Source organism: Protopterus annectens, chromosome 4.part0 (assembly GCF_019279795.1).
Source record: "Protopterus annectens isolate FY-2018-M chromosome 4.part0, PAN1.0, whole genome shotgun sequence".
Classification (NCBI taxonomy): Eukaryota; Metazoa; Chordata; order Ceratodontiformes; family Protopteridae; genus Protopterus; species Protopterus annectens.
The window spans coordinates 1,219,474,470-1,219,490,574 of record NC_056733.1 but is presented as its reverse complement, the minus strand read 5'-3'; the positions used below and the strand labels follow the sequence as shown (position 1 = coordinate 1,219,490,574).

Sequence of the window (16,105 nt, the reverse complement as noted above, 5' to 3'; positions counted from 1 at the left end):
TGTATGTCAGACGTATGCTCATTGCACAACATAGGGCATGAAAGTGGGGTACGTACACTGAATATTCAGAACTGAAGTGACCTAGGAGAACTACAGCAACTCCAGGAGAAATGAGAACATAAACATCCAGTAGGAATCCCAAGCAAGAGAGAAAACAGGGGCAAGGTGGTATGGACCCCTGTGTCCACAAAGTGTTCCCAACAGAAGATAAAAAGGGGGCAAGAGAGAGGGGCTGAATACTACAACAGTGAAAATGATATCAGCTATTACAGTAAGATTTTGCACAACTGTACTATACCCTATTCTTTATCACTGCTTTCGTATTCTTCACATAAGGGAGATCACTGTAAAGGACAGGAGAAGGAACTTAGGAGCCCTCCACAAATTATGAAGGCTCGCCCTGACAAGTCCTATAATGACTGTAGAAATAATACCCAACGTATGTTTAGTAAGGATGTGGACAGAAAGCCAAGTAGCAGCTTCATGAATGGATTTTGTATCCAGTCCCTTGAAGAAATCTCCAGAGGAGGATACTGCCTTCACAGAATGAGCTTGGCTAAAGCAGAATGCTGATACCATGAAAAGAAATAAAAGGAAATGGCCGTAGAAATCCAGGAGGAGATGGTCTGCTTAGAAACCACCAAACACATTATCCTGGTATGAAAAGAAAGAAAAAGCTGCTCACATCTGCAGACAGCTTTTGTCCTGTACAAATACGTGAGCTGTCTGTGAATCCGAGGTGTGAAGAACCTTCACTCTAGCAGGTTGTAGAGAAGAAAAAAGGAAGGAAGCTGGATAGACTGACTGAGACAACTCCCTGACCACCTTGAGCACAAAAAAGGATTATTCGTATGCAGAGATACCCTGTCCCTATGGAAAAAAAAAAAACAAAGGGAGGAATCGTCATCAGACCTTAAAGTTCAGATACTCTTGGATTAAGTACGGGCAACCGACGAAACAGTCTTCCAGGTGCAGTGCTGCAAAGAGGAGGAGGCAATCTCAAAAGGAGCCCGAGTCAATTTTTCAAGGACAAAATTAAGGTCCCAAGAGGAGCAGGTTTTCTTGCGAGCCTGATGTGAAAGACACCTTTAAGGAGTTGTTTGAACTCAAAGCAAGAAGCCAGCAGTGTGTTAAAGGGCAGACAAACAGTGATTGCTGAAAAGTGAGTTTTAACAGAAGAATAAGCCAATCCAGTATGGAGCAGTTCACACAAGTAGCGATCCTAGTGATAGTAGAGACACCAGACAGAAAATCTTTTCCATTTAATCATACAGGATTTTCTACTAGTGGGTTTCCTGGCCTACTGCAGTACCCTAAGCACGTCCTTAGAATAGTGGTGTCTAAATGGGATCAAAATCCTACCACCCAAAATGTCAAGTGAGGAGTCCACAAATGAGAGTAAATAAGAGACCAACTGTCTTGAGGAGATCCATTTGATCAGGTAACTTGTGATGAATGCCCTGCCCAGGTAAAAGAGAAGGTGGGGCCATTGTTGTCTGGGCCAAAAGGGAGTCATCAGCAAGATTCTAGGAAAATTCTTCCTGATCTTGTGCAAGACGCAGGAAGTGGAGAAAGGGAAGTGTAAGTACATAGAAACATTACCTTCCAATAAAGGACATGTCGTCCAACTTCCATGCCAGAGGACTTGGGACTCTGCAGCAGAAGTGAGGAAGCTGCCTTTTCAGAGGGGAGGGAAAAGGATCCACATGAGGAATATCCCACAAATATACTAATCTCAGAAACACCTCTCTTTGCATCTATTCGTGAGGCTGTGTCTTGGACCTTTTCAGACAGTCTTTCACAAAGTTGTGTTCTGAAGGAATGTAGACCGCCTGAACGTAACCACCTGGTGGCGATTAGCCAGATCCCAGACATGAAGGGCTAGTCTGCAAAGAAGGTAAAACTGTCTCCCCTGCTTGTTGATGTGCCACATGACTGTGGTGTTGTCTGTGATGAATATTAGAGGACCTGAAGCGCAAGAATGAGCTCCCTCATTTATTTTATGTTGACAGGTCCCTATTCCAGATCGGAAGCACCTGTGAACCGTTCTTGCTTAGGTGTGGGAGTCTGAAAAAGCAGTCCCAGATTGAGGGAAATCTGCTGTATCCACCAGTGAAACCAGAGTCTGAGACAAGAACGTAAAGGAATTGGAAACTCTAGAGTGTGGTAATGCTGGATCCAAACCATCTACAGGTGCCACTGGAGTCCCCTCCTATGAAGCTTGGCACTGGGGAACATGAGAATGGTAGATACCATGAACCCCAGGACTCTGAGAAATTCCCTTGCAGGAATGAGGGAAAGGCGGAGCAGAGACTGCAAATAGGTTCTGAGAGAACCTTGGTATAAGGAAGAGAAGTAAACATTGGAAAGACTTGGATTCTGCAGCCCCGAAAAAATGTGATCTTGAGAAGGAGTGAGACTTGACTTTTTGAGATTGATGGTGAATCCCAAACTGTGCAGAAGCAGCATAATAAAGTGCAGATCCTGCAGAAGCTTGAATTGAGAGGGGGCATGAATAACCAGGTTGTCCAGATATGGCAATATCTGGATTCCTTGAAATCTGCAAAATGCTATAGTAGGGGCCAGACATTAGATGAACACCCCTGGGGCCACAGAAAGACCAAAGGGCAAAAGCAGATAAGTGAATATGAGAGGAAGAAACAGAGAAATATAAAGACATCCTGAATCGAGGGTGAACGGGGGTATGTGGAGAAAGGCAAATAGATTTTGGAGGGAAAGCATTTATAAGGAAAGAATATTTTCGAAATTTATTTAGAAAGGAGAAGTCTAGGACCGGTCTCCAAGATCTCTCTCTCATGGGAACCAGAAGCTTTCTGGAATGAAACCCTGTTCCTCTTTGAGAGTCCAGTACAGGCTGAGTGGTGTCCTGATCTAGTAAATCCTGCAGAACCCTAGCAGTGAAAAGGACATCTGCTGTTATGGTAAGATTTTACAGAACTGTACTTTCCCAGTACTTGGTTCCAGTTTTCTCCAGGAAATTCCAGCCCCCTCTTGCCAATTTTCTATAACCCTACTAGTAATCATTCATATTGGCAAAATCTCCTCTCTCTTCTCCCACGTTGATTTTGTTCTTAGAATACTTTTTGCTATTTTGTGAATATACAATTTCTATATGGTTGCTTATTGTCCTTAAGGATTTGCATCCAAAATCCCACTGTCTCTTTATATCTTGAACTCTTCCTGCTTCATCATCCTCCCTTTCCACTTTGAATTATAACTTCCTGTTTGTGTTATGTATATGAGCAGTAACTGTATAGTTGTAAAATATTTCTTCAAATAATGTAATCCTAAAGCACCTTCCTCTATTGAAAGGATCACCTTATATTTTGCATTCAAGTAACTTCCCTTAAAAATACTTGCCACATTACTACTGCAGGTTTTCAGTGAATGCTTCTCCCCGGTTAGTTTTATGTAGTGGCTGTTTTGCTTCCGTTTAGTCTGTTAATATTCTGTGCATTGATTTAGATTCCAGTTAGGCAGACTTATCTAGCAGTAAGTTAAACTTTAGAATGCCAGGCTCTCACTGCCCATCGGTGGTGGTAAAACCTGGCATAAAGTAGCAGTCTTATTCTTTGGAACACAAAGTGTCCATTATGTTTTGTTCCATGGTAGGTTGTTTACAATCTGCAGCATTTGTTGCTCCTGAGCATATGTTGTAAATAATTTCCTTACTAATGATGTTGAATCAGTATTAATCCAGTCTGCTTGTAAATTTAAGCCCCTGGCTAGTATTACTTTTCCCTTCTGTTTCATGCAAGAAATGTATGAATTTCTGTAGGTATTCTGGACGTGACTCCCGTCAGTTATCTGTTCCAGGGTTGTCTTAATTGTGAGTTACACAATCTACAGTATCTGTGTTTAATGTCCATGTCATCAAACATGTAATTACAGGTGTCATAACAATCTTTAATGCCTATCAAAACACCTACACATGATTTTTGTTAGAATATCTGTTAAAGTAAAAAATGTGTACTCCTGCAGAACTGTTTTCTGATCATTATCTTTAACCATGTTTCACAAACAGTGACATCATTAGTACTGCCTGGGACACTGTAAACAGCCAGCTTCAAGAAGTTCTGACTCTCACACCATCACTCTGACTACTAATTTGGGCAGCTCTATGGAGGGAAATTGGCAGTCGGAGTAAAAATTTTGTAGTACTTTCTTGCTGCCTCTACAAGCAGCAGCTCAAAAGCTTCACAGGAGCAGCAGTCAGCTTCTAGCTTAGTTTCTGACATAAGTCTCCAGTGGGGACCCCTTCCATACAGATTTGTTGCCCAGTTTAAAAAAAATGCATTTTTTTATTTTTGGCTTTAAGCAGCATTTCCCCCTTAAGACATCTGGTATTCTTTATGAATATTGGAAGTTTCCTGTCTGGCCGCTATTTTCAGCATTGCTCTAATTTGGAGGGGGGATATTTTTTTGTGAATATATGCTGCTTGTGTAAAGTTATTTTATTTATTTATATAAATGAGAAAGGTCCATGTCAAGAAGTGTTTTGAATTGGGTACAAGTCTTTACTGTGTATGTTTGTGCTTATGTATACTCCGTAACAACGTGTCTGCCATTTTTTTCTGTCAGTGTGCTTTTACTCTTAAAGGATTTCTGACAGGATTTTAGTGTGCTGCTTGTGCATTACTTTGAAAGAGGATCACTTTTTGATAATTTTCATTTTGACTAACTAATCCCAGCAGTGCTTTATTGCCTTTGAGACCTCATCCTAGGTTCCAGCATGAATGCTTAACCCACCGATGCTGTTTACATAGGGGAAAAAAGGAAAATTTACCAAAGAGCTCTTGCCGGCAGTGCAGGCTTATTCAACACCTTAACAAATATTCGATGAACCTTTAGTGGCACTTTGTCATTCCTCAATCCACTCTGTTATCTCATCTTCCTCTGGAGTAGCCCCATCAGCCACCATAAATTGGAGGTCAGCCACATCCTGCTTGGCTGATCTGTTGTGTAATTGTGCATGAGAGGGCCAGCTTTTCTAGGTCAGGGAAATGCTCTTAAAGATGCTTCTTGGGGCAGCTGGGGAAAGAGACCTCTAGACAGGGCAGAAGTACCTTCTCCAAGTCCGTCCCCAGCCAGTGTTTTACTTGTGAAGAAAAAACAAAAGGTTAAACACTGTTCATTTTCAGGTGGGGTCTCTGTTAGATAATTTTCTTACTGTAGCTATGCAATTATTACAGGGTGCTAATCCTCGTACTCAGAAATCCTTAACTGGGGGTGATGTCAGTAAAAAAAAAAATAAATAAATAAAAAAAAAGTACCTGAGGAAAATTTGTCATAGAATTCTGACATATAGACAGGGCTTCTTCTGCAAATCCACAAGCCTAGTTCTCTCATATAGAGGAAACTCTGTCCTTACCAGCCCCCTTGGAGGAATTTTTATTTTCTCAAACAATAGCAAGGATGAATGAGGTGTTTCTTGTGGGAACAAGTGGATGTTCCTGCAGACTTGGGAAATATGTTACAAGTAGATATACCTAATTACACTCACATCAGTCCTATTCTGTGCCACCCTTGGAGGATGTATTTCAAGCTGCCTGTAATAATCCTGATTCTCAACCTTCAGTTCCCAAAAAGGCAGATAGACTTTATAAAATTCTTCAAATTACCAAAATATTTGATGTCCTTCTTTTCCCATGTTGCAGTATTCTGACTGTGTGATTTCTTGCCTCAGGCGGACCCGGACATCGGCTCCTGTACAAAAGCTTCAGCTTGGTTGTTGTAGTTGCGTGGGGCGTCACACACAGGGCCATAAACCAGGAGCCTTAAATGTTACATCTGCGTACACAGACCTCAGAACTTTTCAGCCACAGACCGTCTCATCATGTGCTTCGCTCCTTCTCCGCAAGACATCTAAAAGCTAAGTACTCCATTGTTTTTTTTTTTTTCTTGACATCTAGCTAAAGCTTGATTTGCTGTATTAACCTTTAGCCGATGTCAACTAAAAAGGGTAAATGCCAATGCGGGTGCCAGATACCACATAAAGATATGGACGACCATAGCGTTTTTTGCGTAGGCCAAGAGCCCGACCATACCGCTTGCTCAATCTGACAATCTTTCGTACCTAAGACCCTATGTAGCTGTCAGGCTGCCTTCAGTCTATACCTAGAAAATCAGCGTTTTAAAAAGTTAGCACTAAGGGTGGATTCCGTTTCGGAAGTTCCGACTGAACCTCTGCGGAAGACTGCCAAGATTCCTAGGCCCACTTCCACTGCCTCTCCACTTTGACGCCCTGCCAGCTGCTGATTTAGGAGTTAAGGGACGTCTGTCAGATCAGTCTTTGACGGCGACCTTCAAGGAAGCCGCTTCTCAGTTGATAACGGGCACGTCCACGGAGCTTACTCAGACATCGGCTACAACCCATGTAGAGGGGAAACTAGACACAGCCGGGACTCCAACCAGGATCCCTCCTCTTGACACTGCTACCCTTAGCCATGCACCAGATTCCAGGCCTTCACCTAAGGCTACTCCATTAAAAAGGAAACAGAAAACCAAACATCTGGTTACACCCTCTGAAGGCCTCCCTGATTGGCAGTCCTTTACCTCATCTTTGATGCAGGCCTTCATGAACCTTAAGCCCACAGCTGCTTCTCCATCTACTCTGCCTCTCCTTAGCCCTAGGCCTGCATCTGTCTCCCCTCTCCCTCCCTCCACTACTCAGCACAGGGAAGAAGAGCAAGAGGCTTATTCATCTTCAGATGAGTCCATCTCATATGCCTCCCAGATAGCCTCTCCTCAGGAATACTACTCCCCAGATAAATCCATCGAAGGGGACTCCCCTCCAGAGGATATCACCTTTGGAGAGACCATTACAAAAATGTAGGAATACTTCAAATGGGACACCTCACAAATGTCTGAAACTCAAAAAAGATGTTTTCTGAATTACATGTGGAATCTTTCTCCCCTTCTGCCATACCTTCTGTCATCCCTGCTTATTTAGATGTCTTTACCTCAGCATCCAAAACCCCAGACTCTCAACCTCCTGCCCCTAAGAGGCCAGATTGCTTCTACAAAGTGCCTGATGACCAGAAATTCCTAGTCACACCACCCCTGGCAGACCCTGCTGTGATTGCAGTATCCCCAGACAAAAAATCCAGACTGATTCCGTCAGGCTCTGTCTTACTTATTGACAAAGGCAGTAAAACTATGGATAGAATTGTGAAAAAGGTTTGCACCTCTTCCACGCTGGCCTTCAGAGCCATCACCTATCAAATCCATATGACCAGATATGCTCTGGACCTTGTGTCCCAAGCTTCTACTCTACCGGCTGCTACTCCAGACTTCCCCACTAAACCTGACCTAGCATCTAAACTGTCTCTGGATACCCAAGTAGCCAGACATTCCATTAGATGTAGTTATGATGCTGCAGAGGCCTCTGCACGGTATGCAGCCTCGACCTCTGTACTTTGGAGGTATTCATGGCTACGCCTACAACACTTTACCGAAGGACTTCAGGTCTAAAATCTTAGATGCTCCTCTAGACCGTAACTCGTTGTTTGGTAAACAGTCAGCAGAGCTTTTTTAAAACTTACACGAAAAGTGTAATGAATTGCAAGACATCAAGCACCTTTTTGTGTCTCCTATTCCTAAATGTTGCAGAAATTATCCTGCAAAAACTATCTTTGTTAGAAGAATCCCTCCTCTGCTGGACCTTCCATTTCCAGGCACAGAAGGGGGGGGGGGGCAGAAGACAAACCTCTTCAGGCCAGCTGTCTCACAGCCCCCCACTAGCAACTTTTTCAAGACAGAGGAGGATCCAACAATGCGTGACTGTCTTGCCCACCTTTCCCTGTCTGCCCTCCTCTCCCACTGCCTCCCCTTTTGGAAAACCATCACTACAGACGAGTTCTGGCTGTAGTTAAAAAAGGATACTTCCTTTCTTGGAGAGAAAGGCCCCTGTAAGGGGCATACCCTTCCCCCCCCCCCCCCCGAAGAAACCAGAGATACCTCTTCCCTCAGATTTTACAAGACCTTCTGAACCTGGGAACTATAGAGCCTGTCCCCACAGGACAGGAAGGAAAAGGCTTCTACTCAAGACTGTTTATGGTCCCCAAAAAAGATGGACCATGGAGGCCCATTCTAGATCTTTCCATTCTAAGCCTATTCTTAAAGGTTCCCACCTTCAGAATGTTGTCTCTACAAACTTTACTCCCTCTTATACCAGCCCAGGCCTTTCATGGCTACACTCAACGTAAAAGAAGCCTACCTGCGCATCCCCATACAACCTTCTCACAGAAAATTCTTACATTTTTCTGGACCCTCCTCTCACTTTCAATTTACAGCATTGCCCTTTGGTTTGTCCATTGCTCCCAGAGTGTTCACAAAATGCCTGGCACCTGCCATAGCCTTTTGCAGAACACAAGGGATCCAGATTTAACCTTACCTGGACGACATTGTTATCCTAGCAGAATGCAGGGAAACCCTGCAAAACCATTTAAAGTTCACCATTTGCCTGCTTCAAAGACTGGGGTTCGCCCTCAACTTCCCAAAATCCTCCTTAACCCCAGAAAAAGACAAAACATTTCTGGGTTGCAGGATCAGGACAGACTTAATGAAAGCTTTTCTTCCCCAGTTTCTTGTCCACCCACTTCAAGACTGTTATGCAGATCCAACAGATAACTGCAAGGCAATTCCTACGAATTTTGGGTCTAATGGCAGCCACCATTCCCATGCTACCACTAGCCAGAATGCACAGGCGAAAGCTGCTGTGGTACCTAAAAAATGTTTGGTCCGAACACCAACATCTTTTAGGGCAATAAATTATGCTCTTGCCCTGTCTACAATCAGAACTACAATGGTGGATACAGCAAATTCAACTGAACTCGGGCCTTCCATTGCAGTTACCCACCCCAAACCAGTTCATGCATACAGATGCATCAGACCTAGAATGGGGAGCTACAATGTCAAACTACTGGGTGCAGGCAAAGTGGCACCATTCCACAAAGAACAACCATGTCAACGTGAGGGAAATGACAATGGTTTTACTGCCATTGAAATCCTTCCTCCCCCTTTTACAACCAGGTGTTCTCCTGATCCTAACAGACACTACAGTTATGTGGTGCCTCAACAAGCAGAGAGGGACAAAAGCCTACCTCCTCTACAGACTAACCTTACTAATCTGGGACCTAGCCTCACAGCACAACTAGTCCCTGCAGCCATCCTACATCCCCTGTCAGGACAACAAACAAGCAAACCTTCTTAGCAGGACATCCTCTCCAAGTCACGAATGGATGCTGGACAGGAGTGTCTTTCTAGACATTGTCCACCGGTGGGGCACACCTCAAGTAAATCTATTTGCTTCCCCCCCGGAACAGATAACTGCTGACCCTTCTGCCCCAAGACCCACTCTCCACTAGCATGGAGGATAGACGCATTCAGCATTTCATTGAAAGGGGGGCGGTTTCTATGCGTCTTTCCACCCTTCCCACTAATTCAAAAGTCCTCCTGAAAATCAGGAGAGACGAACCAAAAATCTTGCTGGTGACTTCCTATTGGCCAAGACAGCACTGGTTTCCCCCTAATTCTCAGTCTAGCCAAGGGCAGTCACCACAAGTTATCCCACAAGGTGGACCTTCTGACAACAAAAGGGAACCCTCATTTACCCACACTTGCAGATGTTGGTCCTGACACTGTGGGTGATCTTTTAATTCCCTTCAGGCACCACTACTCGGAGGCCATGCTTTCAGTCCCGAGGGAGGCCAGGAAACTTACTACAAGGAAATCTTACTTGGCCAAATGGGACGAGATTTCCAAATGGTGTCTGGGCAAGGGAAGGGATCCATGCATCACAGATCCACCCCTAGTTCTTGCATGTGTGTCAACTAGTTAAGATGGGACTTTCATACTCTTCAGTGAAAGTCCATCTTTCATCTTTTTCGGCCTGCCTGACACTAGACCCTCCTCTACTTGCCAGGCTTGATGTCATACTATTCTGGAAAGGGGTCTTGCACATCAGACCACCAAGAAAACCCATCCCTCCTCCGTGGGACCTGAACTTCATCCTGGAAAAACTCAGTCTCCATTTCAACCAGCTTAATACTGCTACTTTGCAATTGTGCACATGGAAGACAGTACTGCTAGTGGCTATAACTTCAGCCAGGAGGGTAGGCCCTAATGGCCTGCCCCTCCATATACTACCTTCCACAAGGATAGGGTGACCCTGTGGACCAACCCTTCCTTTATGCCTAAAGTGGTCAGCGATCTGTCCTACTTCCCCTCTCCCACCAGTGAAAGTGAGAGAATACTCCACTCCCTGGATGTACACAGACGGCTAAGGTTTTACCTAGATAAAACCAATTCCGTAAGAAAATCCAGTCAGCTTTTTGTTTCCTTCCACCCCAGGGCCCTAGGCATGGCAGTATCCAAACAAACCATCATGTTAGATAAGAAAAACTGTTTGCCTATGTTACTCGCACCATGACAAAAAACTTCCACAGGGAGTAAAGGCCAACTTTACCAGGGCAGTGGCAGCCTCCAAACCCTTCCTAAAGGCCCTGGACACTGCATCCATCCTGGAAACAGTTACATGGTCCACCATTCACACTTTCACCAAACACTACAAGCTAAACAATGTCTAGACCATGTGCAGGTTTTGCCAGAGAAATTCTGCAGGGGTTCGTCGAATCAGCTACTTCTCCCTCCTCCCTTCCTTCCATCTAAGCTGTGATACCAACTGAGATCACACTACTCTGTGGAAAAGGGCAGAGTTGACCCTGGCGGCCAAGTGTTTTTTTTTTTTTTATCCTGTCACACTGTGTCTGTGATCCAAGGCTTCGTAGAAATGGATTTTCTTTGAATTTGTCTCACAGTTTTGAGTTTGTGAAAGGTAAATTTGTTGATCTAAAATAAACCCATGTATGTATGTGTAATGCATACATACATATATATATATATATATATATATATATATATATATATACACACACACACACACCACGGCTTCTCATAAAAGTATGAAAAGATTTTAATGAAAACTTTAACAAAAATATAAGCGCTTTTGTGTGAACAACATGCCGTTCCTCAGATCAATATGAATAAAACAGTGCCATCATTTAAAAAACATGAACAACCAGTCAAAGCATTACATATAGTGTGCACCTCTAAAACATCGATCTAACAATAAAACAGCCAGTTGGAGTGCTACAAGTTATCCGCACCTCCATGTAAGCTGAAATCATCAGAGCATGGATTAGTAGATGTAAGCCCATATCGGCCAGTCATACTCCCAACAATAGCCAACCAACATCCCCGATTAGATCTGTTCCTCCCCACGATTACATTCAATTCAAATATCCATTTACAACACAGCCCCAAGGCCTGTGACATAAAATACAATTATACCATTTTCCTGTACGATCTATAAAAATGAAATGTGATGCATCTCACGGTTAAAACAACAATTAAATCTACTACTACTTTACTGTAATGTTTTGATTGGTTGTTCATGTTTTTTTTTAAATGGTGGCACTGTTTTATTCATGTTGACCTGATGAAGGGCGTGGAGTTCGCCTAAAAGCGCTTATCTTTTTGTTAAAGTTTTCATTAAAATCTCTTCATACTTTTATCATAAGCTGTGGCAGCCTTGATACTTTATTGGCATGTTATACATTTGTGTAAATATCTGGCTTTGGTGATTTTATATATATATATATATATATATATATATATATATATATATATATATATATGTGTGTATATATATATATATATATATATATATATATATTTCAATTATAGAATGAATACAGTCCTCTTATGGGCAAGAAGGTCATGAAGAAATCTTCAGTCTGACTGCGGATTTCCCTCCACAGGGTTGTACAGTCAGATTGAAGGTGTGGGAGGGAGCCAGAGCTTTTTGAAGCTGAAGCGTGATTGTGTCCTGGGCAGGACACAATCCATATAGCCTAAAGGCTACTGCATCAGTGAAGAATTTGAACATTTACTGCTATGGGTAAGTGCAGCTTACTTTCTTACTGCTTTAGTTGATGTGCAAGTAGTCCTTCCTCAGTGGTGCACTTGATTCCTCTCTCCATCCTTCATCCAGTGCTTGGACAGGCTCTCAATGTAGCTGAGCTGTGTCAGTTGGGGCACTTTACTTTTATTTATTGTTAAAACAAGGTTAAGTGTCAGATGTTCATTGATTTTTCTTGATGTTGTAGGTAGTATGCCCATTCATTTGTTGGCTCAGGAACTTTGCAGGCATTGTTAGTGTGGAATGTCATATTGATTGTGTGGCTGAACTAATGGCATACATGCAGTGGGTATCAGAGCTTCTGAAAAACGAGTGCTGGATTGTTATGGGAGAGAATAAACCTAGTCTTAGCTCTACTATATCTCATGAATAAGAAAGCATATTTAATATAAATGGCTGTTTTGCAATTTTCACTGCATGTACATTGATTTGCATTAACTAGGCTGCTGATTGTAAAGCACAGTAAATTATTTTATTAAATATGCTTGCTAAATTTTTGTCTTTGGTAAAGGTAGTTCTTACAACCTTCAGTGATTTTAAGTTAAGATTGTGACTTACAGTATTCATGATCTTGTTTTTAAAATAGTGTAATTTTTTTTGTATTTTGCCAGGTGTTTGACCAGTATGTGAAGACAAGGGCTGAAGAAGAACGCCGAGAAAAGAAGAGCAAAATAATGCAACTTAGAGATGATTTCAAGAAGTTAATTGATGAGGCTAAATTAAGTCCTAGGTGAGTAATGTGCTACTCTTTATGCAGTATGTACAGCATTAGTGTTAGGAAGTTGGTCATTCATTAAGTCTGTGAACAAAAATGTAATGCTGTGTAGTCCTAAATTGCTTCTCAGATGCTTCCTTAGATAATTGCATAATCTTGCAATAGTCCTTTATATAGATCTCAGATGGAGTTTTAAAGGTTAAAAAAAAAGTCTGGATCCATGAGGCATAGAGAAGACGAGGTATTCTACCACCCAGCACAGACACAACTGTTTCAGGCTTTTGAAGATGCCTTTGAGATGTTTCCTCAAGAACTTGAATGTCTACCTGCAGCTTCCCTAACTGTTGTATGTTCCGTATACTGCAGGACACCTGTAAGCATCTATATAAAGACCTGATCATGAGTCCTGCAGTTGTATGTCTGGATGCTGCAAGGCAATCCAAACTGGCTGTAAATCTGAGCATGCTCTCTGATGAAAAGAACAGAGTACAAAAGCATTTTTGAAAGACAGTTTATTGCTCTTTTTTATTTATTAATTTTATTTTTAAGATAATTTATTACTGTTGTAACTTAATATTTAGGGTAATTAAGTGCCAACCAGAAATTATTAAATTTTTTGGGGTTTATTCTCAAGCAGAAGTAGAACATAGCAGAAATACCAGCTGATTCTTCAAAAGGCAGACACTGATTTACTCGAGACTCAAGACCACTTTTAAAGTGGGGGAAACATGCTATAAAATGTGGATGTTATACTACTAATACGTGTAAATACGTGTAGTAGAGGAACAGTAACAAAGACTGTTATACACTTGCAGGCTGAGCTAAAGATACATCATCTTTGTGGAAAAAATTAGCTTGTTTGAGCCACTGTTGATGGCATTGAAGATAAAAGCTCTGACTGGTGCCTAGGCAATAAGAGTTTGACTAGCAGCTGATGTGCTCAGTACTGGTGGAAGGGGGGTTCATGGCTTCCTGCATTCTAATAATTCCATATGCAAGACTGCATATGAGGAAACTTCAATGGTACCTAAAAAGCTTATGGAGTCAACATTGTCACAGCCTGGAAACAATGATTCCTATCATTCCTTGCCTGCAGCAAGAGTTCCTGTGGTGGGCAGAGGCCTGTCACCAAAACAAGGGACTGTCATTCATTCCACCCCCTGCCACCCAAACCCTGACTACAGACGCATCACATTATGCTTGGGGAGCGCATCTAGCAGGGAGATGCATTCAGGGCCACTGGAGCCCAAATCAAATGCACCTACATATCAACCAGAAAGAGATGCTAGCTGTACAGAATGCTCTGACAGCCTTCAAGGACTATCTTCATCCAGGACAACTACTGATAAAGACAGACAACAACACAGTCATGTGGTACATAAACAAGCAGGGGGGGGGGTACCCATTCCTACCCCCTTTACAGACTAGCCATGGCTTTGTGGAACACGGCCTTGACTTATCAAATACATCTGCAAGCTCAGTTCCTGCCAGGAAAGCAAAATACTCTGGCAGACGAACTAAGCAGAAATCTTATGGACCCACACAAATGGAAACTGGATCCACAAATCTTCAGTATGTTGACACGCAAATGGGGGAGCCCACACCTAGATCTTTTTGCATCACCTCAAAACTGTCAGTAGGACAAATTCTGCACAAGAATTCATCACAAATAAGCTTGGAAAGTGGATGCTCTATCCTTCAGCTGGAGAAACCTATCAGTCTCTGCCTTTCCCCCTCTACCTCTGTTCTCCAAGGTCTTACTAAAAGTCAGACAGGAAAAAACAAAAATGATTCTGATTGCTCCAGACTGGCCTCGCCAACACTGGTACCCGCTTCTATGCAATATGTCACACCTTCCTCCGTGGTACCTGCCTCAGACACCTTATCTACTGTCTCAGCAGAACTATCCAATTCTGCACATTCAGCTCCACACTCTGAATCTTGCAGCATGGCTAATCAAATTATTTCACCAGTTACATCTCTCAGCAAACCTGTGATGGATGTCATTTTGGAGGCTAGAAGGCCTAGTACTAGAAAATCTTATGCTGATAAATGGAAAAGATTCTGTGCCTGGACCCAAGCACAAGGAATAAGCACAGCAATGCCCAATATTCCTCAGATTCTGCAATATTTAACTGAGATGCTTCATAAGGGCCTATATTTTTCTTCCATAAAACTCCATGCCTCTGCCATTTCAGCGCATTACAACACAGAGCCTCCCCTTTTTTCTCACCCCCTGCTAAGGCAGTACCCCAGAGGGGCCAAAAGACCTCCCAGGAGAGCACCATCTCCTGCATGGGACCTCAATTTTGTGTTAGAAAAACTCACCCTACCTCCTTTTGAACCAGCTGCTACTGCAGACATAAAATTTATCTCTTGGAAAACAGCTTTTCTTTTAGAAGTCACTTCAACTAGAAGGATTTCAGAACTACAGGCTCTCATGGCAGTGGAGCCTTTTATTATCTTTTATCCGGACAGGGTGCCTCTAAGGACCAATCCATCCTTTATGCCTAAAGTGGTATCTAGCATGGCTCTTAATCAGACCATTCATCTGCCAACCTTTTTCCCAAATCCACAGAACAAGGGTGAGCGGATTCTGCATTCATTGGATGTACACAGACAACTAAGATTCTACTTAAACAGGACAAAATCTCGAAGAAAATCTGAGCAATTACTGGTGGCATTTGCTGCAGAGACAGAGGAAGAGACTATTTCAAAATGGATAAACCATTGTATTCATTTCTGCTACATGCACCATGGTAAATCTGTCCCCAAGGGGATCAGATCCCATTCTACCAGGGCTGCTTCTACTTCTGCAGCCTTTCTCAGAGGGGTTCCTACCAGAGACATTCTAGAAGCTGCTACCTGGAGCTCAGTTCATATGTTCACCAAACATTACCATTTACCTCTCTTCTCTAAGTCCAGAGCAGGCTTTGCCACTGCTGTCCTGCGGGGCCTTATAGCTGCTCCTAATGCTGTATAATTCCATCCTCCCAACCATAGCTGTGGGATTCTACCCAAATGTAATGATTGCAACAGTAAAACACGAAGAACATAGTGCAGTTGTGTACACTTACCATAAATGTAGATATTCGAGTGTATTCATTGTTGCAGTCCTGATTACCCACCTGCCAGCCCCCTGTTTTTCTCTTACTATACCTCTCCTTTCTTTCACTATGCTCAAAAGCCTTTTTTGTGTATTTGCTTTTATTTGGAGGTATTTTTTGTTATAAATTACATGCGTGTGTGTGTGTGTGTGTGTGTGTGTGTGTGTGTGTGTGTGTGTGTGTGTGTGTGTGTGTGTGTGTGTGTGTGTGTATATATATATATATATATATATATATATATATATATATATATATATACATTTTTTTTTTTTTTTTTTG

General features: G+C 42.5%; 1 protein-coding gene across 1 annotated transcript in view; it reads left to right on the top strand.

The window, feature by feature from the left end:
* Window positions 1-16,105, top strand: part of TCERG1 (transcription elongation regulator 1) — a 2,274,660-nt gene that overhangs the window by 1,410,602 nt on the left and 847,953 nt on the right. The window contains exon 12 of the mRNA XM_044069876.1: window positions 12,616-12,734. Within this exon, the coding sequence (XP_043925811.1) occupies window positions 12,616-12,734 (119 nt within the window). The remainder of the gene's footprint in view (window positions 1-12,615; window positions 12,735-16,105) is intronic.